Source organism: Triticum dicoccoides, chromosome 2B (assembly GCF_002162155.2).
Source record: "Triticum dicoccoides isolate Atlit2015 ecotype Zavitan chromosome 2B, WEW_v2.0, whole genome shotgun sequence".
NCBI classification, from domain to species: domain Eukaryota; kingdom Viridiplantae; phylum Streptophyta; class Magnoliopsida; order Poales; family Poaceae; genus Triticum; species Triticum dicoccoides.
In genome coordinates, this window is record NC_041383.1 from 31,934,653 (window position 1) to 31,958,816 (window position 24,164).

The following is a 24,164-nucleotide window of genomic DNA, read 5'->3' on the forward strand; positions in this document are numbered from 1 at the left end:
CGCTAATAGCGTGCTATATTTCAAAATAGCGTTTGAAAAAAAAATCAAATATATCTAGAAATAAAGTATTTAAGCAACTAAATTTTTCATAGGAGCAAGCAATATATGCATCTGATAAAATGAGTGAGAAAGCTAGTGGGAAAATCTGATAAAAGGAGTGAGAAAGCTAGTGGTCATGGGTTGGTTTTGGCCTGCTGGTGTCGGTGTCAAAACCGGCGGATCTCGGGTAGGGGGTCCCGAACTGTGCGTCTAGGCGGATGGTAACAGGAGACAAGGGACACGATGTTTTACCCAGGCTCGGGCCCTCTTGATGGAGGTAAAACCCTACGTCCTACTTGATTAATATTGATGATGTGTGTTACAAAAGTAGATCTACCACGAGATCAAGGAGGCTAAACCCTAGAAGCTAGCCTATGGTATGATTGTTGTTCGTCCTATGGATTAAAGCCATCCGGTTTATATAGACACCGGAGAGGGCTAGGGTTACACAGAGTCGGTTACAAAGGTAGGAGATCTACATATCCGTATTGCCAAGCTTGCCTTCCACGTCAAGGAAAGTCCCATCCGGACACGGGACGAAGTCTTCAATCTTGTATCTTCATAGTCTTGGAGTCCGGCCGATGATGATAGTTCGGCTATCCGGACACCCCCTAGTCCGGAACTCCCTCAGTAGCCCCTGAACCAGGCTTCAATGACGACGAGTCCGGCGCGCATGTTGTCTTCGGCATTGCAAGGCGGGTTCTTTCTCCGAATAATTTATAGAAGATTGTGAACACCAGGATAGTGTCCGGCTCTGCAAAAATAAATTTCACGTACCCCCGTAAGAAAATAATATTATACAAGTTCAATCTGCTGACGTATTTTGTGGCGTGACGTCATGCCATTACCAAGCCTTTACTCAAATTGTTTTTATTGTTCCACCTCCGTGCATTTAGCGAGGCGGTTTCCTTGGCACGTCTTGTCGAAGCAGAGATCGTGTTCCCCTTATCCCGGGATTCCCATCAATACGGACGTGGGTAACCCAACCGCGCCATTGATTGTGACGCTTGGGAGATAAGCGAGTTTTACCAGGGCGGTGGGGACACATGTTTTCGTCCGCCCATATAAGGGGATAAAGATCCAACCCTTTTACCTGCGCCTTCTTCCTCCTTGGCTTATCCATCTCCGCGAACTCGAGCTCCAGCGCCCAAGTCCGCACATCTCACCTCAACCTTCTCCAAATATGTCCGGAGCGGGAGGCAAGTGGATGGCCTCCTCGGTCACGGAGGGGCATATCCAGAGGCTGCGCAGCGCCGGATACTTGTCCAACGACATCGCGCATCGGCTTCCCGACGAGGGAGAGCTCATCCCCACCCCCAGGCCCCATGAGAGGGTAGTATTCCTTCCCCATTTCCTCCGCGGACTGGGCTTCCCACTTCATCCCTTTGTCCGGAGGCTCATGTTCTACTGCAGCCTAGATTTTCATGATCTGGCCCCAAATTTCATCCTCAACATCTCGGCGTTTATCGTCGTGTTCGAGGCCTTCCTCTGCATCCAGCCCCACTTCGGTTTGTGGCTCAAGACCTTCAGTGTCAAGCCGAAGGTTGTGAAGGGCAGCCAAGCGGAGTGCGGAGGCGCCATGGTGGGCAGGATGTCCCACGTTACATGGCTGGAGGGCACTTTCATGGAAACCATCAAGGGGTGGCAATCGGGGTGGTTCTACATCACCGAGCCGCGTGACCCTGATTGGGCAGCGGCCCCCGAATTCAGATCCGGCATCCCTACACGGCTCACCTCCTGGAAAGGGAGCGGCCGGATCTGGGGGGATTCGGAGGAGCTGACCGGACTCCAAGCCCGTATCCAGAAGCTGGTGGACAAGAAGCTCAACCTTGTCAACGTAGTCCAGGTCATGCTCATCCGCCGGATTCTCCCGTGCCAACGACGGGGCTTCAACATGTGGGAGTTTGATCCGGCGCAGCACCAGACCCTGAGCGGGCTCTTCGACACTACGTACGAAGATGTCTGGAAAGTGTTGTTCAAGGGCGTCGAGGCTCCCGCATCCGCTACCGAAGATCGCGGATTCCGCTCGCAGCGTCCAGCTGACGAGGTAAGTGATTTCACCACTTGTTTTCCATAGTTTGACTCTATGCGGGATCTAAACTCCCTTTACCTTTGATAGGAATGGCTGACGAAGGCCGAATGGACTATCTGTCCGACCCCATTGCCAGAGGACCCAGCGGACGCCCGCCTAACGGGGCTGCTGGCTCCGGCACCACACGTGGTGCCGGAGAAGAAGGCCACGGGGACTCGGAAGAGTTCTCGTTTTCAGGTGCTATCGGATGATGAATCCGAGGCCGACTCCTCCCACCAAGGCGAGAAGGAGAAGAAGAAAGCCTCTCCCCCGGCGGGGGGAGGGAAGAAAAGGAAGGCCTCCCCAACAAGGGAGGCCGAAGGGTCCAAGAAGGGAAAAACTCTTCCCCCGGACTGCTCCGCCAACGCCAGTGACGACGACGAGGACTGGCCTCCAAGGACCAAGCCCCTGGCGAGATCGTAAGTATCCAGACTCCCGAATAACTTCAAGGTTTTTATTTTTCGTCACATAATGTCTTTCTAATGCCGCATACAACCCTGCAATCCGCCTAAGGATGATCTTCCCGCTTCGTCGAGCGGGTCCTTAGGTGCGTCGGATATGGATTCTCTTCCGACGGCCTCCACCCCCCGTGATGCGGACAATGCCGAGGTGGGATCCCAGGAAGGGACCCACCAGGAGGAGAGGCCCTCGGAGGTGTCGCAGGACAACCTCTCGGACTTTGCACTGGACTCGGCCCCGGAACCCACAGTGGCTCCGGAGTCCGGCGGGCAACCCCTTCGCAAGAAGGGCAAGACCGTGACGCCGGCCGCCTCCGTCCAGCCGGAGGTGCCGGATAACTTGCTAGAGGCGCTCAACGGCGCCTCCATCGAAGAGGAACACCGCACTGTTATGAGTGCGGTGATTCAGAAGGTGCAGCTCGCCAAGAGCGGGCTGACCGAAGCCTGCAGCAGCCTTCTAACAGGCTTTGAGGTAAGAATTTCAATATGTATAAAATGGTACTGCATAGACAGTAGCCCTTGATGCTCGGTTCGGTGTTCGGAAAGAAAAGCCGGACTGAGGATCTAAAAAGATATACGCAGGAGTTATATAAAAAATATGTCAATATGGGATTGCAGGCTGCGCTGCTGACCTCTGCCGCACTGACTGCGGAGGTCAATACTTTGAAGGAAAACCTTGAGCGGTCCGAGAACGAGCTCGGCCGTGCGAAGAAGCAGTTCGAGGAAAAGGAAGGTGAGTAACACCTGAATGAAATTGTACCTTACAGAAAAGGATTTTGGTTGCAAAAAGAATGACAAGGATAACGTGGGTATTGTAGGGGCCACTAACGAGGTGGCGACCCTGAAAGAGGCGGTGGCCGCGGCCGAACGAAATGCGGCCGCAGAGCACACCGAGCGAGAGAAACAGGAGGCGCGGGTGGCGGAGGTGCAGCAAGAGCTCCAGAATCTCGTGAAAAAACATGAGAGCTTGGAGTGTGACTCGAAGACTCGAGAGTCTGAGCTTGCAACGGCTCTTGAGAGTGCCAAAGCCGCTAAGGCCGAAGCCTACAAGGCCCTCCAGGAGATTGAGGCGGTGAAGAAAATAGCAGCGGGTAAGGCATTTTTCATGCAAAGTAAGCATGTGAGTGTTAATTACCTGTTGCTTATCCAAATTCGGAGCTCTCCAGGAGCGTTCGCAGATCTTCCTCGCAGCGTGTCCGATGCTGCCACATTCTACCGGGCCGAGGAGGGGAGCTCGATGGAGAAGGTCTTCTGGTCTCAGTATGCTGAGGCCGGACATCCGGTGCCCCTTAGCGACCAGCTGAAGCAGCTGGTCGAGCTCCACAAGGCGGCCGAACAGGCCATGAAGGGCCTCATAGTTCGGCTGTGGCCTAAGGAGGCCATGCCTGGGAGCTACTTCGGCCTGGTGCGGCGGCTGGTGGATGCGTGCCCGTGGGTTGAAGTCATCAAGCACTCCGCCTGTATTGAGGGTGCCCGTCGGGCCCTTGCCCGCGCAAAGGTGCACTGGGGCAAGATGGATGCCCAGAAGCTTGTGACGGACCCACCACCAGAGGGCAAGGAGCATCGCACGCCCGAGATGTATTATAAGAGTGTGCTGAAGGGCGCTCGCACTATTGCGGGGGAGTGCTCCAAAGATATAATTTTTGAGTAGACTCGCATTTTGTTATCCTGTGCGCTGAAAACTTAGTTCATATGTGCTACGCAACGCTTGTTAATTTAAAATATTACCTTCTGTGCGGCTGTTTATCAAATCTGAGAGATGGCAAGTCGTCGGCTTCAACCCCCATGCCACGAGTGCTGGGGTGTTCGGGATAAACTTGAGCACTCTTGTTCCCATTTTTGGGTCCATCTAGGGAGGCGCTCAACATAGCGAACAAGGCAAACGGATTTATAATGCTTGAACACTCTCACTTAGCCATAGAATTCTATAATTTTAAATTTCGGCGAAGCCCCTAGTCTTCAGAAGGCCGAATTTGGGGCGCTATCCACGCCTGGGCCGGACAAGATCCGGCTCCTCGCTCTAAGCGGCGTAAGTCTTTAAGGACTCGCAGAAACCTCTCGAACAGCGACCGGCTCTCGCCTCATCATGACGGTCAGTTTTAGCTTTATCCATTGAGGCGTTAACCCCGCTCAACTGGGGCGCAATCGCAGTGGTTCTCTCAGTGCTACCTTAGCCGATATAACGGAATGTAAGGTACCAAAACATGGGAGCCGGGCAAACCCAACTATTGACCCAAGACATGATTCGGAGCCGATGCATATAATGCTATAAGTTCGAGGTGCCGCACTTGTGAAAGTGTTCGGACTTATCACACCATGATGCGGGAAACATAAGCCCCTGGTGTGTGTTAACCGTACCAAAGTGTACGGATGCAACATGTCGTAAATGAACATATGTATGAAAAAGAAATGCAATTATAAGCAAAAAGGTGCTGCATTGTTTTATTCAATAAGTGCTGCTATGAATGCAGAACGATAAAAATAGTGCGATAAGCAAGGGATGAGATTGTTAAACGTGTCCCCCTCCAGGGGTAGGCTGCGGATTGGTGTATAAAAAATGCTCGTAATGGAGACCACCTGTATATTCGTTGTAGCCTTTATCCTTCCCTGGCTGTTGCATCGTGAGTTTGGCAGGTCTGCTGCCGGACAGGGCCTCTGTCGAACGGAGTCCTGTGGGTAAAAAATAAAAGGTAAAAAGAAAAAAAAGAACGACACACTTGAGAGCCCCTGGTGTGGTTGAGCCGCAGTCTGGGCTTATTGTGGCCGTGCCCCTCCTCCCATGCCCATGGTATCTTCAGAGCGTAATGCTGTACGCGAAGGACTTGCTTTGATATCTTGAAGGGGCTGGGGTTGGGGCCGCACTGCTACGCGTGCTCGGAACGTGCCAAGTGGTCTTGTTGTAGGTTACTCCGGGCGCGCTTAGCTATGTCCGGCCGCTTAGCGGCCGGACTCGAGAATTGCCTTAAGAGGTTGCATTGTACTTCTGCCGCGAGAGCCACTGTATGTTCCTCCGTTCGGAGAGAACGTTCAGTGTTTCCGTTGACCGTGATGACTCCTCGAGGGCCTGGCATCTTGAGCTTGAGGTATGCGTAGTGCGGCACCGCGTTGAACTTTGCAAACGCGGTACATCCGAGCAAGGCATGATAGCCGCTGCGGAACGGGACTATGTCGAAGATTAACTCCTCGCTTCGGAAGTTATCCGGGGATCCGAAGACCACTTCCAGTGTAACTGAGCCTGTACAATTGGCTTCTACACCTGGTATGACGCCTTTAAAGGTCGTCTTGGTAGGTTTAATCCTTGAGGGGTCTATGCCCATTTTGCGCACTATATCCTGATGGAACAGGTTCAGGCTGCTGCCGCCGTCCATCAGGACTCTGGTGAGGTGAAATCCATCGACGATTGGGTCTAGGACCAATGTGGCGAATCCGCCGTGGCGGAAGCTGGTGGGGTGGTCCCTTCGGTCAAAAGTGATCGGGCAGGAGGACCATGGATTGAACTTCGGGGCGACTGGCTCCATCACGTATACATCCCTGAGTGCACGCTTCCGCTCCCTTTTGGGTATATGCGTTGTGTATATCATGTTCACCGTCCGCACCTGTGGGGGGAAACCCTTCTGTCCTCTATTGTTTGGCGGTCGGGTCTCTTCCTCGTCATCGCTATGTAACCCCTTGTCATTGTTTTCGGCAATTAACTTGCCTGCCTGCTTGAATACCCAACGGTCCCTATTGGTGTGGTTAGCTGGCTTTTCGGGGGTGCCGTGTATCTGGCACAAGTGGTCGAGTATTCGGTCCAAATTGGACGGACCCGGAGCAGTTCTTTTAAATGGCTTTTTCCGCTGACCGGGTTTAGAGCCTCTGAATTCGGCATTGACTGTCGTATCCTCACTATTATCGCCGTTGATGCGGCGCTTGTTTTTATTATGACGTGACCTGCCATTTCGGTCCTTGAAATCCGGACTGCCAGAATGTTTGCTGAGGTTGTTGCTACGTGCTAGCCAGCTATCCTCGCCCGCGCAGAAGCGGGTCATGAGTGATGTGAGGGCTGCCATGGATTTCGGCTTTTCCTGTCCCAGGTGCCGGACAAGCCACTCGTCGCGAATGTTATGCTTGAAGGCCGCTAGGGCCTCCGCATCCGGACAGTCAACGATTTGGTTTTTCTTGGTTAAGAACCGTGTCCAGAATTGTCTGGCCGATTCGTCTGGCTGCTGAATTATGTGGCTTAGGTCATCAGCTTCTGGTGGTCGCACATACGTGCCTTGGAAGTTATCGAGTAATGCGACTTCCAGGTCTTCCCAACTCCCAATTGACTCTACTGGCAAGCTGTTAAGCCAATGCCGGGTTGGTCCTTTAAGCTTGAGGGGGAGATATTTGATGGCGTGAAGATCGTCACCGCGGGCCATATGGATGTGAAGAAGATAGTCTTCGATCCAAACCGCAGGGTCTATTGTGCCATCATAAGATTCGATATTAACGGTTTTAAACCCTTCGGGGATTTGATGATCCATTACTTCATCTGTGAAGCATAGTGGGTGTGCGGCGCCTCTGTACTGGGCGATATCACGACGGAGCTCAAAAGAGCTTTGTTTGTTTTGTTCGCCCGGCCGGACTTACTGTGTCCGGCGCGACGGTTGTCGTCACGTATCATGGGGCGCCCACGCGATCCATAGATCGATCTTGATTGTCTTGCCTTATCCTCCAATATATCTCGCAAGTCTGGAGCGTTCCCCTGTGGCCCTGTGCTTTTCGAGCGATGTCGGGGCACGGGTCTAGTGAAGGGTCGAGAGGCCTCTCTGTCGCGACCACGGGGTGGTTGGTCAGCCGTATTGTCTCCTAGTGATGCGGGTTCATACGCTTCCTCCTCTAATCGGGGGAGCAACTTGCGTTTAGGGTAGCTTTTGGAGGGGCGTTCGAGCTCATGCTCTTCAGCCGCGAGGACTTCAGTCCATCTGTCGGCTAGCAGATCTTGATCAGCTCTAAGCTGTTGCTGCTTTTTCTTGAGGCTGTTCGCCGTGGCCATAAGCCTGCGTTTAAAACGCTCCTATTCGACGGGATCCTCAGGCACGACGAATTCATCATCGTCGAGGCTTGCCCTCTACCTGTTCGACGGGTTATATGTCTCCGGAGGGAGGCATATAACCCTCTACCTCTTCTTCTGCCGCTCTCTCATGAGGGCTGGCGTCTCCGTCCTCCTGCGCTGCATCTTGCTGGAGTGGGATATCTTCGGCACTGTCCGGTGTATTATTATCTCCGGTGCCGGAGTCTTCATTCTTGCTTTGGCGGGATTTAGAGTGGCGCCGCTGACGCCGGCGCTTGGGCTATTTCTTGAAGGGGTCATCCTCCTCTGTTCCTTCGCTATTCCCATCCTTTGGGATATCCACCATGTATATGTCATATGAGGAGGTGGCTTTCCAGTGCCCGGTTGGCGCTGGTTCTTGGTCGTCTCCGGCATCGTCGTCCATACCGTCGATGTCTTCGGAGTCGTAGTCTAGCATGTCGGTTAGATCGTCGACAACGGCTACCAAGTGGATGGTGGGTGGGCTTCGAATTTCTTCGTCGTCCGCATCCCAACCATCCTGACCGCAGTCCGGCCAGGGCTCTCCTTATAACGAGAGACAATTTAGCAAACTCAAGATGTTGCCGAGAGGTGAGTGTTGAAAGATGTCCGCTGCTGTGAACTCCATGATCGGCGCCCAATCAGATTCGATCGGAAGGGGCGCGGGAGGTTCGGAGTCCGGCAAGGAGTCCGGCACCTCGGAGTCACGAGCTTCATGAGGGACAAGGTCATTGTTCGGCTCTATCGCCGTAGAGGTTGCAGTTCCCGAGGCAGTGTCTAGCCATCTGTCCTCGACCTGCGCAGCCGGCTCCGAATTGAAGATCGGAGCGGGTTCGAGTGCGGCCTCCAGGGTACTGTCAGGCTGCAGAGCTAAACCATGCTCGCCGTGGCAGTGCGGCACGCTCGGCTGTGGCTCCAATCCTTCGAAGATCAAGTCCCTGCGGATGTCAGCCGTGAAGTTCAAACTTCCAAATCTGACCTGACGGCCAGGGGCGTAGCTTTCGATCTGCTCCAGATGGCCAAGTGAATTGGCCCGCAGTGCTAAGCCGCCGGATACGAAGATCTGTCCGGGGAGAAAGGTCTCACCCTGGACTGCGTCGTTGATGATGATCAAAGAAGCCATCGAGCCTATCGGTGACGACACAGAGGAACTCTCAATGAAAGCACAAATGTCGGTGTCAAAACCGGCAGATCTCGGGTAGGGGGTCTCGAACTGTGCGTCTAGGTGGATGGTAACAGGAGACAAGGGACACGATGTTTTACCCAGGTTCGGGCCCTCTTGATGGAGGTAAAACCCTACGTCCTGCTTGATTAATATTGATGATGTGTGTTACAAGAGTAGATCTACCACAAGATCAAGGAGGCTAAACCCTAGAAGCTAGCCTATGGTATGATTGTTGTTCGTCCTATGGACTAAAGCCATCCGGTTTATATAGACACCGGAGAGGGCTAGGGTTACATAGAGTCGGTTACAAAGGTAGAAGATCTACATATCCGTATCGCCAAGCTTGCCTTCCACGCGAAGGAAAGTCCCATCCGGACACGGGACGAAGTCTTCAATCTTGTATCTTCATAGTCTTGGAGTCCGGCCAATGATGATAGTTCGGCTATCCGGACACCCCCTAGTCCGGAACTCCCTCAGCTGGGCTGTGCTTATTTCAGTTTTGCATGGTCTGCACGTTGTAATGTTACAACGTTACAACGTTATAGCGTGTGTAGCGCGCTAATTACGCGATTAGCGCCGTAGCGTCCGATTTTGCCAAAACGTAACGTCTCCCTTCCAAATATGCTATAACCGCGTTATAACGGCAAAATAGCGTGCTATTTAAAATATTGTTTGGCATGGACGTGATAGATGATAAGGGTGTATAGTTTCTTATAAAACATTAATGAAATCATGGAACATGGACAGAAGTGAAAAATTACATTACATAAAATTCAGAAGTGTGTGTACCTCTTGATAAAACGATTGTTTTTTTCAGTGTACTGGAATCATCAATGACAAGCATTGGGGAATTAGGATCAGTTTGGATCGTGCCCACGTTCAATCATGCCTGGCCTGGAGCCTGCCTGAGGTGTGCCTGGATAGTGTTTGGTTCATGCCTGAAAAATTGAGTGCTAGCCTGGCCTGTTGATGGGACAGCTTGATTAGCCTGGAGTATAAACTAGGCATCCTACTTAGCCTGGACCAGGCGTTGGAAGAGGGACGCCTGGGTGCGCCTGGTGCCGTGCCTGACAATATTATACTATTTCTTTTGCGTACATGGGATGAGGATGGGATCTTTTATGTACTAATCATACTGCAAAGTAGCTGCACTGCCAGGATGCAAGCCAAACGCATTCGCACGAGGCTAGCCTGGCCAGGCGAATTTTTTCAACAATTCAGGCTCGATCCAGGCACGAGTCCTCTTCAGGCATAGTGTCCAGGCCTTGAACCAAACTGCCCCTTAATCTGTACAAACGAGCTACCATCGCTGAAATTTTGATTTTGAGCACTATTGACCGATTCCATGACTGAAAACAATTTTGTACGAAACAACATCACACAAGGGACTAACAAAATGTTAGGTACATCAACATATTATTAACTTTCTTAGACGGATGTTCTCACCTGATGTACCTAACATTTTGTGGCCATTGCAACTATGGGCTATCCTAATGTCGATGTAGCGCCTCCATTATTGAATCCTGAGATGAGATTTTTGTTTGACTTGTCCTGAGATGTGAAGTCAGAAATGAGATCATCTTCTGTAGGTCAGACGTTAGGCACAAGGATCAGATAAAGACGCAGACTACGGCAGCAGTCTACGAGACAGAATATATATACTATGACACTTCCAATTGTTGACCCTCAGTATTCCGGTTCATAAATTGTTGACCATCGATGCCACCATCTTTGGGAATCATAATTCATATATAGTGGGACACTTCTTACTGTTCCCTGTTAAAATAGATCCATTTTTCAGCGGTGAATCATGTATATATGAATCAAAATTTTGATATGCTAACGTATGGTCCAATTTCAATTATTTTTGCCTAGCAGAATCAATTTAATTTCTTTCCATCTTTTTAAGCTATTTATGTAACCGCCCTCAACCTTCCAACTTGATCCTCCAGAATACTAATCAGTGAAACAAGATGTTCAAATTAGAGTACTAAAACACCTAGAACAGTAGCAATGCACCATCAAATCGGAGTTGTCAAAATGCATCATTCACAACTGGGACACATGAACAAGAAAATAGAACTAGAGAAATGTAGCACAAATCTACCTGATAGTAAAATTAGGATGTAGAACAAATTTACTAGCAAATACAGTAAAAGTTAAAATTGAACCACCTCGTCGCACGGGCTGGTCAGGAAGGACCGAGAAAACCACCATCGGCTTGCCGCCGAACCCACCGCTGCCGGAGCTTCAGAAGGGAGGCTGGGACGAGCACATTACGGGGCGGAGGTTGCCGACGAGCTCCGATCTGATCCGCCTCAAATTGGGACGCCACCCACAAAACGGCAGGGAGCCATCGAGAGATGGAGCAGTATGGAGGAGGAATCTGGCCCGCCTCTACCTGGCGTACTCGCTCAGCATGGAGGAGAGATCTGGGCCGCCGCCGCAGCCGCCGGTGGGGAGATTTGGTTTGCGCGCTGCCTCTGCCCAGTGGATTGGGTTTGAACGACGAGGGCATGGTGACCAAATTAGCTTTCAGGGGTGGACTTTTCTGTAAATTTTGCGCACACAACGAGCGACCCAAATCTGGGCCATCAATCTCCCATCTGATGGCACAGATCCATTTTTTCTATTTTTGCATCCTAGGCTCAGATTCTATACTAGTTGCTGGTTTGGTGATGTTGAGGTTACAATCACATCACAATGATGTCACACTATTTCTCTTTTTCACTTTTTCCTTTTTTTTAAATGAATACATTTCTAAAACATAAATTTACTTTTTTTTTAAGAATTGGGAAAATATTTTTCTTAACATAGTACAAAAAGTATTTAACGCGCCTTTTAAATGGTTGATAGTTTTAAAAAAGTTTGCTACAGTAGAAAAATGTTCGTGCGATTCAGACAAATGCATTTTAAATTTAAAATACGTGTATGTAAAAGGAATGTTTCTACCATTAAAATATGTATGTAACATTTTAAAGAAATGTTCTCATGGTTTAAAAATGTTCACGACATTTTTTTATAAACGTCAAAATATGTTCATGTAGGATAGAAAAATGTTTATTTCCACTTAAAACTGTATGTGACATTTTCAAGAAATAATCTCATGTTTGAAAAAAAGTTTGTGACATTTTTAGAAAAATTATAGAATGAAAATGCTTTCGTGGTTCAAAAAATGTATATTGCAATACAAAAAACGTGATATGACATTTAAAAGAAAGGTTCTCATGTTTCAAGAAAATGTCATTAAATTTAGAAAATGTTTATACAATGTTAAACAATGTCCGTAGTTTAAACAAAAATTATTGCTACTGCAAATTGTACCAACGCATATTTTGGAAACTGCTTCCGTGTATTTGGATAATGTCGAACGTGTATCAATTTTTTTTCATGTTTGCACTAAAAATGTACACTGTATACTGAAAAAAAAAGTAGACATGTGAAAAAGGGAAAACAAATAAAAACCGACAAAGAAGCAAAAAAGAAAAGTGAAGAAGCGAAGAAAATCAAGAAAGAATCAAGAAAAATGTATAAAGAACAAAGAAGGAAAACTAAAAATAGTGAAAGTACAAAAAAAAGTATAACGAAGAAGAAAAACCGAAGTATAACAAAGAAGTATTACCCCCTATTTACATATTGTTAGGGACACTATTACATGAGACTATAATACAGTTTGGATCATGTCTAAGAGCCAACTACTCCCTGCGGTTGTGCATAACTAATTTGCAAGCTTCTACATAATCGTACATTGTGTCGATCGTGTCGAGCTGATAGGCTATCAGACAAAAAAGGAAGGATAGTTATTCTGTTCCAAATACTCTCCAAACAGCACGACAAGCTAAGCGATTTGCATTGTCAAAATATCTCCTAATTAAAGCTACCTATATAAACAATAAGTATTGTCCAAATGAGTGACGTTCAAGAACCAACTGCTCCCTGATTGCGCAACTAATGAACGACAATAGAAGAGTTAGCCTGAATACTCTAAACAACGTCATGTTAGGTGATACATACATATATGAAGCCGATCCCTCGATCGGATCGTACGTCAACAAATAATTATATTATTTCAGAAGATGGGGACGTTAATTAGGCAACTGCTCATAGCTAAAGCATAATTACTTGACAGGCGTCGTATACTTATAATATATTAATCTGACGCTGCTATATCACGAGGCACACATGCATGGGTGACGTTTAAAGAGCCAACTAACCTCCAATTGTGCATAATTAATTAGTTGACAGTCAATTTTTTTAACACAGTACAGACGCAAGCGCTCATACATACACGCATACGCTCACCATTATAAGCGCACACACGCACACCCTACCCCTATGAGCACCTTCGAAAGATTGAGCCGGCATATCATTTTAAGATTTACGAAGTCACCGTAGGCGCCTCGTCGGAACGTAGCCTCCCACTGCAAAGTGCATCGCCGGAAATCCTGAAATAAATTTAGAAATAATGCGAGTACCAGGACTAGAATCCTGATGGGCTGGGGATACCATTGTCCCTCTAACCATCCAACCACAGGTTGGTTCGCTAGCTCACAGTCAATTGCCCTCTCAAAGTTTGAACTGTGGGAAACTAAACTGTGTACATATACAAAATAAGAGAAATACAAAACCGTACTACCACTAACACAAAAGATCTTTATATTTATCATTTTGAACATTGAGCAACCAATGAAAATACCTGCAAGTGATTACAATCCTTTGATTTTTTGTGCACAGACAATGGGCACAAAATTATCAAGTCACAAATTTATATATAGTACACAGGTGTATGATTGTTTGAGTATCTACACATGTTTGAAAAACATATTCTTATTGTTTTACTAACACTATAAAAGTTAAAATAATTAGTCATGTTTAGGGAAATTATTACTATTATTTAACAAGGTATTAAATGACATATTACGAAGCATCATGCAAAAAGAATGAGCACTATATTTGTCAACTAAGCAGGATATCGTGGATGAGCGGATTCGTGGAGATAAAGAAGATAAGAATAAGGTTGGGGATGAGCGGTTGCCTACGATCCACCTAGATGACCTGGCACACGTGGGCATCTGGTTGACCGGCTGCGAACGTTTCTTACTAGAATTTGGATCACAATTTAACACATGCCACTGTTGCGGCTGCTGTGGGCAACATCTGCCTATCTGTCTATAAAAACCCAGCAACATCCCACCAATATCCAGGGGTGTAGGCAGATACATATAGATACATATATACCATGGAATTCGTGCTAACTGTGTTGCTACTTTCCCTTGTGTTGTGCATCAGCGCAGTTGCCGTCTTCCGGCGTCGTGCTTGGGCCGTCCACGATGGTCAACAACCGATCATCGAGATCCACGACCCTAACATCGCCCGTCGAGCGCTCATGGACCACGCTGATGCCTTCTGCAACCGACCGCTGAACCTATTCCCCGTGGCCCTGGTCAGCGGGCGTCGCCGCAGACACAGCGACAACCTCACGTCCGTGCCCTACGGTCCGCGTTGGCGCGCTCTTCGGTGCACCCTCAACGCCGCGGTCCTCCACCCGTCACGTCTTGGAGACACGGACCCGCTGCGCCTCGAGGCCATGGATGCCCTCGTTGCTGACCTCCGCGTCCGTTGCGGCGGCGGCGGCAGCGCGATTGTCGTCCGCGACATCCTCAACGCCGCTGTGTTTCCATTGGTTGCTCGCATGTGCTTCGGTAGCGGCGTGGACGAGGGTCACGTACGCGCCATGCGTGACTTGCTCCAGGCCTTTGTGCTGGCCGTTGATGGCACCAAGGATTTTGCCGGCTCCAAGACGGCGAAGTTGCTGCACTGGAGGCAGTGGCGCCGGTTTCTCGCCTTCCGAGGCAGGCAGGCGGAGCTTTTCCTCCCTCTGGTTAACGCAAGACGGAACGCTAACCGTCATCTCAAGCTCGGCGGTGGCCTGCCGGCATATCTAGACCACCTCCTCGACGTCCGCGTCCCCGTCGACGACGACAAAGCCGATGGCAAGGCCCTGCGCCCTCTCACAGACGACGAGCTGGTGAGCCTTCTCTCGGAGTTCCTCGGTGCTGGGCCAGGGACCGTGGAGTGGACCCTCGCCCACCTCGTCCTCCAGCCAGAGGTCCAGAACAACATCCGACGCGAGGTCGACGCCGTGGAGGGCGCACTGTCCGAGGCACACGTCCGGCAGATGAAGTACATGCACGCCGTCGTGCTAGAGAGCCTTCGGCTCCACCCGCCGATTCCGGTGTTGCTGCGCGACGTGCCTGATCAGGCGGTCGCCGAAATCCTGGGATGCGCCGCCGCCGCCGTGCCGGCGGAGGGGATGCGGGCGCACTTCAACCTAGGAGAAATCGGCAGGGACAAGAATGCGTGGACGGACCCCGACACGTTCCGTCCAGAGCGCTTCCTCGCTGGGGGCGAGGGGGGTGGCGTGGGCCTGGTGCCGGGGCCCAAGGAGATCAAGATGATGCCGTTCGGCGCGGGGCGGAGGGCTTGCCCGGGAGGAGGGCTCGCCACCATGCATGTTAAAAGCTTCATCGCTGCGCTCGTACGTGAGTTCGAGTGGGCACCGCCGGCGGGAGGAGGCGTCGACCTCACGGAGCTGGATGGGTTCTTCAAGGTGATGAAGAGGCCGCTACGGGCGCGCGTGACGCGGCGGTAGCGCGACTGCATGCGTTTGACCCATCCAGGATCCCAAAGTAATGTTGGTAGCCTTCACTCCTCCTTCCTGTGTTATAGTCACTCATATAGATTTGCTGCGTATGTGCTCCCTATGTTTGTTGGATTGTACTCCCTCTGTTCATAAATATAACATGTTTTGGAGATTTTAATATTAACAAAAGTACATACATATTCAATTGAGTGAACAAACACAACATAGAAGCACTACTGAAAAATTCGTCGTTACGATTTTTTTGCTCTTTGGCGAGTAAGTAGAACACGGGATCGTGGTAAACGGCAAGTAAGCCGAGTGTAGCTCGCGGCAAACAGTAGGATACGGCACATCGGAAGCTCTACCATGCCCCGCCAGGTACATAGGCAAACATAAAGGAACTCGGCTTATGCACAGTATGCCGAGAGCCCTGTGGAAACCCCAAGGTGACCACCCCTCCCATCTCAACACCAACAACCCCAAGGTGAGCTAGCTAGGGCGGCTTCCCCTTTCTCTTTCTTTTTCTTTTTGCTATTTATCTCAATATTTTTCTACATATGAAAATTCAATATGCTAGTTGACGTGTGGATCGATATGTGTGAAAATATTTGAAAATGCTTTATTTGTTGGTGATCGATGATTAATGACATGTTGTATTATTTGCATAATTTCCTAAATGTTGCAATTGTAAATATCCAAGGGTTAATTAATTAAATACTCTCTAGCGGGATATGGTGTGCCAAGTATGCATGTCACGATATTTCTTATAATTATAGATGCTAGTTTGCTTTATTCATAATAGTATGTGTCCTTGATGGTGGTGTGCCAAATATGCATGTCAAACAGGATATGACGGTGTGCCAAGTTATGCATGTCAGAGTGCGCAAAAAACTTTTCAAGTGGATCATCGTTCAATATCGATCTGCTCGTTGGTTGTCTATCTCGCCGATTCGAACGAGGATGACCCATTTCATTCTTATCGTCAACAGAATCAGACTTGACGATGATTTCAATAGCCGCCTCCTTGACATACTACCGCCAAATAATATCTACATCGGGGGTGCCATATGTGACTCGCCTAACAAACACAAATCTTATCACCAAACATGTAATGGTATGTTCTCTTAAGTTATATCCATCTAGGTGATTCATGTTGTTCCTTCACCCGACAATTCGGTCATTTTTAGGCTGTTTAGGGGAGCTCGTGAGTTCTTGGTTCGCCTTCTCCGTCTAGCGGGAGGAGCTGTTGGATTCGTTTGCTGGTGGTGATTCTTGGCGTTGGGAGTATTTTATGGTCTCCACTTATGTGGAAGATGAACTTCTTCACATTTTCTCAACGAAGGTGGCCCTTTCGTCTAGGGTGCTGGTCCAGCAGGACAGAAGGTCGAAAACTTCCCGTCCGCGTAGGTGTCCTCTGAGAAAAGTTCAAGCCGGCTTTGGGTGAAGCGGAGGTAGGGGCGCGCCACCGTCTTAGCTCTTGTTGTTTAGGTGGTTAGCTGCTCTTTGGATCTGGTTCTAATATTGAGTTTCTTTGGGGTGCTATGTACTGTTGTTGAAATTTTAATATAGTTCTGGTTTTGGAGGCCTTTCTTGCAAAAAAAATAAGAAGATAAATCCACCTAGTCTATACGGTGATGATAATTGACGAACTTCAGCTGGAAGCGGAATGACAAGTGAACATATTTTTGTTGCAACTTTACCTGGTAGAATATGGCAAATCCTGCCGTTTTTTGCTACAAAATTTCTCTTCTTTTCAAATGATACATGCGTTTGTGAAGAAACTGACAACCGCATACAACCAAACTTGTCATCTAAAACATCTGCAAATGCTAACCCCTCTCAGTGACATTCACAAGCTATTGCTGCGCGAAACTATAGCATCAGCATATGACCCCTGATAGAGACATAATCGATGCATTCGACATGGCTTGTACGTATCGAGTTTGACGGAGATGCATATCACATGACTGATACGTCCAGCGACACATGCCTGACAACGACTTGATTTTGTCCTCTGCGATGCGAATCAAGATACGTCGTCCTTTACAAAAACCCAGGATTGAAAGGTTAGTGATGCAAAGGGTTCCACATAGAGAGAGAGAGAGAGTCTTGAAACAGTTGTGGTGCCAACGGTTTCTATGACTAGTGTAACGAATTGATCTATTTTGGTGGATCCAGATTTTTCGTCCACGAGTCTGCAGTGTCCGTACCATCAAGTCACCAACAAAATATAACCCTTAAATTCCATGTGACAATTCTATTTTAGCTCTCTTAGCTGGTCCCCACAAGTGTCGCATTTCTAGAATGGTCCGTGAGAGAGATAGAGGAGCCTAGAAAACTCTTGAATTCCATCTCGTCATCTTTTTATTCCGATGGAACTAACTTAGCTTGTCTGGAGATACCCTAGCTAGGTGGGGGAAATGAGTGGCCTAATGTTCTTAGCTTGGCCCCGTAATTAGCTAATTATATCCCATATAAAAAACTTAAGCAGACGGCCTTCATTTGATATGGTGGTAAAGATATGGACGTACACCTACTCCACAAGATATAATACCATCATGTGTGTGGTTAGGGTGTGTGGTTAGGACGTGGAATATCTGCTCCAGAGGTCAAATTCTTCTTGATGAATAGTAAAAATGAAAAAAAAGTATTCAAAAAAATTGAGAACTTATTTGTGTTATTGACAAATGTTTTGTATGCTTGTGAAATTTCAGCACGAAATAACTTTCGTGGAAGTCGTGGAATAAATTGATGCTCCAAAAATTCTAGTTTTGATATCATTTTGGAGTGTTGTTTTTTTCCACGACTTCCATGAACGGTCGTGCCTCTCGGAAAAGGGAAAAAATGGGTTTTTTCTTTCCGCTAGAACCCAAATTTGCTTCTCATGAAGCAACGGATTTGCTACCGTGAGAGGCACGGTCGTGCCTATTGGAAAAGGAAAAAAAATGTGTTTCCGTATTTTTTTTCATTTGATGGATTTGCTTCCGCCAGAGGCACGATCATGCCTTTCGGTTAAGGTAAAAAACGCGGTTTTTTTTCATCCGCGAGAGCGTGCCTCTCGGAAAGGAGAAATGCGTTTTTTTCATTGCGCGAGAGGCAGGAATTTGCTTCTTGTGGTTACAGATTTGCGTCCGCAAGAGGCACGGTCGTGCCTCTCTGAAAAAGGAAAAAAATGTGCTTCCTTTTTTTGGGGGGAGGCACAACTTTGCTCATCATACAGGCATGAATTTGTTTCCGCGAGAGGCACGATTTTGCCTCTCGAAAAGGGAAAGAAACATGCTTCCGGTTTGGTTTTTTCATGAAAAAAAGTTCATCGAAACCTATCCACATGTGATCTAGTTTTGAATATCTCAGCCCGAGGAATCCAACAGTGAAAATAGTTCGAGATTTGGATGCACGGTTTGAGAGATAAAACGTTTTGAATAAATGAATCTATGAAAAAAAGAAAAAACTCCCAGGTTGTGAGAAATGACACACATGCAGCGTGACACTTGTTGCAACCTGAGATCGATGGTGGTAGTGACCTTTGCAAATTAACTAGTGATTTTGGGAAATACCATTATGGCTTTTTTTAGAGATGAAATACCATTATGGCTGCCCTCCTAGTTACTCAGGGAGGCGGGCCTCGGCTAGTACCGGGCTTAGCTTGGCATCAATGGCGGCAACCAACTCCTGAGCACAGCCGGCCCACGATGGGTTGGTTGTGCGTATGTGTGTGTTTTTCTTCTTCTTTGGGGCATGTATGTGTTTGGAGTGTCATGGCACAATGAGATGTGGTGTTTGAATGCAAAGAAATAAACAAATCTTGACAGCTATAAATTTCATGCGTCTGATATAAGATGAAAAACAGTAACAAATCTCTCTGAATGCAAAGGAAGAATGGAATAAATAGCGAAAAACAGCACTGACCTTTGGTAATCAAATAAATCAATACTGACAGTAACAGACAACCTTCCAGCAGATAATACGCCTCCAGGTAAGCAAGCATCCATCAGGTATGTATGGTTGAAAAGCAGGGGAGATGAGCAGAGCGCGATTTTTCAAGCAGCCTTGCCAGATATCTTCTCTCAGTGACATGTGGTGAAGGAAGAACTATTATAACTGTGTCTATGTGGTGAAGAATGGTTTCAGCCTTGCCACATACTCTCTGCGTTCCAAAATAGATGACTCAACTTTGTACTAACTTTAGATCTTCGGAGTAGCGGGCAAGCCAGATGAGATGAGTAGCATTCCTTTTCTTGGGAAGAAAGAACACGTTGACCATTTATGTCCACAACAGGCAAGATACCATCTGTTCGAGGATACATCGGCTGGCAAATAAAGCAGCAGCAAAGGAGATCCAGGTAAGTTCTACCGACCAGGTTCAGAATACTTTCCAATAATATCAATGCAAAATACTAACCATCTCCTTCTTACCTTTTGCAGCACGCCTGCAAAAAGAATGATATAGTATTGCTTTTGTTGCTGCTACGCTTGCTAATCACATACACGCTCAGGAGGAGGGACACCAGCTATTGGATGCTATAGCGAAGCGGTCCTAAACTGCAGTACATCTTTCTCGGCACGTATGTTAACAGAATAAAGCAACTATACAATCCTTATTTATATTCCAAAGAAATGTATGGGACACGTATCTAGTTTCATAAAATGGAGGAAAATATTATGTCTGGATGACTTTATACCATGTTTCATACAACAGAGTAATCATTGCCAGCACGTTGGCCGTCTTTACTAAAAGAAAGATACATTTTGATTCATGGATGCCTTTATTATTCAATAATGATGTGGTTGTGGGCAGAACAAGACAGTCCTAGTGGTCATTAAATACGTTTGCAGAACACGAGAGTCTAATGTTATATTTCTCGCTTCTTCAGCTTAACCATGAGCCCATTTTTCATCTCCAGTATACAAGACGGCTTGGCCTGGATGCTTTGCCCTTCCATCACCTCCACATCAAAGTTCCACAAAGTTGAGGCGATGACGGTCCTCACAAGCATAAACACAATGTCCTTGCCGAGGCACATCCTCGGGCCCGAGTTGAAGGCCAAGAGCTTGTGAGATGGTACGTACCTCAGCTTGCTGCCATCCTCCGAGAGCCACCTATTTGGATTGTAGTTGAGGCAATCTTTACCCCATATGCCCTCCATTCTCCCCATGGAGTAGAGAGAAATAAAGATGGTGTCGCCCGTATGCACCTCATGGCCACTTGGCATGATATCATTGGCGGCCTCCATCTTGCGCTCGAGAGGCGCTGGTGGGTGCAGCCTGAGAGTCTCGTACAAGACGGCTCTTAGATAGACTAGAGATTTGGTCTCGTTCGGCTCAAAGATCACCATGGCATCCGCACCGGCCGCTACTTTATGTGATGCAATGGGTGAGAGTTCTTTGTGGATGATTGACACAATTTTAGGGTGTTGGGCGAGGTTGTAGAAAATCCATGTTAACGTCGTTCCAACTGTGTCCCTTGCTGCCAGCATGTAGCTGACTATCATCGCACGGAGCAAGTCATTATCTGCATACTCAGGGTCGTTAAGGAGGGAAGACAAAATATCAACACCCTCCTGTTCCTTGCCATTGCCAACATAACATGTGTTAATCTTCCTCCTCTCCATCATCTCCATGATAAACCCACGCAGCACCTTGTGCGCTGCCTTGAGCTTCCTCTTAGGGCCGATGTTCAGCCGCCTCATTAGCTTCCAGCAAGAAGCCGACATCATGGCTCGGAAAAAGGCCACCTCCATGACTGTATCCATGGCAACCGCCGGGTCCATGGGTGGCATGTCCCAGGATAGGAGACTAGGGTCCACGTCAAAGAGAGGAGTAGCAGCCATGTCAAACATAAACCTCGACATAAGTTCTTGCATATTGAATGGAGTGTTGGTGCTCGCCCTGTGCATAAACAACAACAGCAGGTTGCTCTCGACCTTGTCGCGGCACCAGGCCTCCATCCTTGTAACCAACCGTGGGCTGCCAAGCATGCTCTTGATTTTCGTGCGCTGCCGACGAGCCGGCTCACCGTCAATGGTGAAGATGCTGCCGCTCATGATGTCGAAGATCGCGGCGAACTCATCACCCTTGGGAAAGTTGGTGTAGTTCGTCGTAAAGATGTGCCGGATGTTGGCAGTATCACATGTGACCAAAAACCGCATCCCGTTCCCTGGTGGGCCGTGCGCCCTGAAGTTGTGGCCTGATCCGGCGAGGACCAGGCCGAAATAGTCATTCAAGTTGTGAAGATTGGCCACGAAGGAAGGGAACATGTGTAGTATTGGCCAGTTTGCGGGGAGCGCTGCTGGGTTCTTCGATCTAGAACTAGCCCTGGAGTACAGGTAGTACAGGCCTAGGGGAAGAACAAGTAGCACGAGTGCTGTGTAGATGGGCAGTGGTGTGGGATATGCTAGCAGCGACTAAGATGTATCCTTGAATGGACTTGGCTATGGCCGGGTTCATACCCAAGCCTCTATTCCAGGCATGGTTTTTGCCGTGAGGTTCAGCCACTTGTGTGAAAAAGACCTATGGTGAATTTTGCATGTGACACGTGCTATTAGTTTGGTACCCAGGTGTGTACAAACACTTCGTGGATTCAGGTTTCAGTTCCAATTTTTTTGAACTGATTTGATGATTCGTTTGGTTCATTTAGCATTTTTTCACTGCATGTGGGCTCATGTGGTTGTTATTCTTACGTGCTTGCTTCACCACTGTGTATGCACGTCGCTTTCGCCCGCTGTGCTCCGTTTCTCAGGGCAGTTTGCTTTCTCTTCCCATTCTGGTCTGCTGCATGAGAACAAAGCTCTAGAACCAATGATCAAAGGGACAGCGACGGCAGCATGTATATGGAAAAAACTTCAGAAATCGCGCGAAAAGCGGCACGGATAGCCAATGGTCAAAGCGGCAGCGACAACAACGTCTCAATGGAAAGATCGGCTTTATGCACGTCGCTGTCGCCCGCTATGTTTCGCCATCGTTGTTTGTTCTTACGTGCTTCTTTTTTGTTTCTACTGGTCACCGCTGTGTATGTACGTCGCTCTTGCCCGATGTGCTCCGGCAGCGTTGTCTGTCTATGTTGCTGTTGGCCGGTTCCTTTCAGCCGCTCAGCCGCTGTTCCATTCCTGATAGCTATCGCTTTCCTGCCTCCTGCCGTCGTTCCTTGTCAGTTGTGCTAGCGCTGCCGCTGTCGACGTTGCTTCGGGATGTCGCTATTCCTTACGTTCGGTGCGGTCTGTGCTTTCCTCTCTCTTCTCTGAGCCTATAAATAGGTCTCTTTGGTTCCTTCGGTAGTACTTGTGATTTCCAGTTGCGTTTCGTGTGTGCGTTCATTCGATGGTTTCTTCATCGAGTCGTAATGGTCCGCGTCGTCCTGGTCGTCCTCGCCGCTCGCGGGGGTCTGCAGTTGGTCGCCGAGGTGGTTCGGCCCGTGCTGGTGCTCCTGCTGTTCCGACGGATCGGTCTATCCTTTTGCGAGGTGTTTCATCTTCTCATCTTCGCTCGCCGTCTCGGTTTGGTCGTTCTTTGCGTCGTTCGCCTTCTGTGCCTGGTTCCTGTGAGCGATCTACTGATTTGGTGGATCTTGCGGCGCAACCTTGTTTTGGTGCTCTTCTCTTTCTGTCCATTCGTGTTTTCACTTCTTCTTCGATACAACCCTCCTGGACACATCAACGGTCAAGATTAAAAGATACCCCTTTGTGAGGATAAGTGAGTAGGGGTAGGATGAGAAATTTAGTTTGAGGCGGCGTACCGCGGCCTAGCGAGGTGCATGACCGTACGTGGCCGTACGGCCCACTGTACACCCGTACGTGGGCGGTGTACGCCGCCTGAGAGCAGGGCGGGCCCATAGGTACTAACCATAATTAGATTAATACATTAATCCCAGGACGGTACGGTGTGCGAAACCATTAACGCCGGCGCAGTGAGACGTCCCGTCGGCAGCGGCGGTCCGCGGGCGGTGCCGATTCACACGCCACCGCCCGACGCTCGCATGCGCACGCCACCGCTTGACCGCCCGCGCACGCCGACGCCTGGCCTCATGCGCCTTTGACAGCTCGGCATTAATCGCCGGCGTCGATTCGCACGCCGCCGCCTGGCCTTCTGCGGCCTTGACCGCTCGGCTGGCCCGGCATTGACCGCCGGCACCCACCCCGCCCACCACGCCTATAAAAAGCGCCTCGCCCCCGCCGCGGCTCTCACACCGCCCCTCGCCTCCCCTCCCCTCTCCTTCTTCCCCTGCCGCCGGCGTCGCCCCTCTTGCGCCCTACCTCTCCCTCTCGCCGGCGATGGCCCGCTCCACCTTGACCCTTGAGGAGGCGGAGGAGCTCGCCGACTTCGTCATCCCCGCCGCTCCCGACGTGCGCCTCCCGGCAAGGTGGCGCCTGAGCATCGACGGCGTGCCGGTGGCGCCGGTGCCCGAGGTCGGCACCCACATCTTCGCCCGCGCCGTCGGCCTGTACCGGGCGCGCCTCTCGCCGGAGGAGCTCGCTGACCCCCAGTACGCCCCCAACAACCCCGGCTGGGCGGACCGCCTCGCCAACGACCACCTGCGCCGCCTTCACGCGTACGCCCGCCCGCGCCCGCCGACGAAACACAACCGCGCGCGGCGGCATCAGCTCTGGGACGGGCGTACGTTTGAGGAGGTCGTCGCGCCGTACCGCGCGCAGGCGGCCGCCGGCGCCGTGCCCGCTCCGCCGGGGCACGGCTACACGCTGTTCCGCCGCGGCGAGGCTCGGTCCACCCGCGAAACCATG

General features: G+C 49.3%; 2 protein-coding genes across 2 annotated transcripts; one reads left to right on the forward strand and one right to left on the reverse strand.

Annotated features, from left to right (window-relative positions):
* Positions 1-14,005: 14,005 nt before the first annotated feature.
* LOC119361961 (cytochrome P450 89A2-like) lies at positions 14,006-15,611 on the forward strand. The gene has a single exon (XM_037627135.1). It carries the CDS (start codon positions 14,026-14,028, stop codon positions 15,436-15,438), a length of 1,413 nt encoding a protein of 470 aa, XP_037483032.1. The 5' UTR covers positions 14,006-14,025; the 3' UTR covers positions 15,439-15,611.
* A 4,671-nt stretch (positions 15,612-20,282) lies between these two features.
* On the reverse strand, positions 20,283-23,258 carry LOC119360332 (noroxomaritidine synthase 1-like). Its single transcript, XM_037626015.1, has 2 exons — positions 23,162-23,258; positions 20,283-21,793 (listed from the first exon to the last, which is right to left on the reverse strand). Exons 1-2 carry the CDS (start codon positions 23,256-23,258, stop codon positions 20,283-20,285), a joined length of 1,608 nt encoding a protein of 535 aa, XP_037481912.1.
* Positions 23,259-24,164: the final 906 nt, after the last annotated feature.

What these genes read in the sequence shown, in the direction of transcription:
- LOC119361961 (XM_037627135.1), top strand. Translation starts at nt 14,026, where the DNA reads ATGGAATTCGTGCTAACTGTGTTGCTACTTTCCCTTGTGTTGTGCATC.
- LOC119360332 (XM_037626015.1), bottom strand. Translation starts at nt 23,258, where the DNA reads ATGGGCCCGCCCTGCTCTCAGGCGGCGTACACCGCCCACGTACGGGTG. An exon ending in ATGCACCTCGCTAGGCCGCG is followed by an intron (nt 21,794 to 23,161) that starts GTACGCCGCCTC and finishes CCATCTACACAG; the next exon opens with CACTCGTGCTACTTGTTCTT.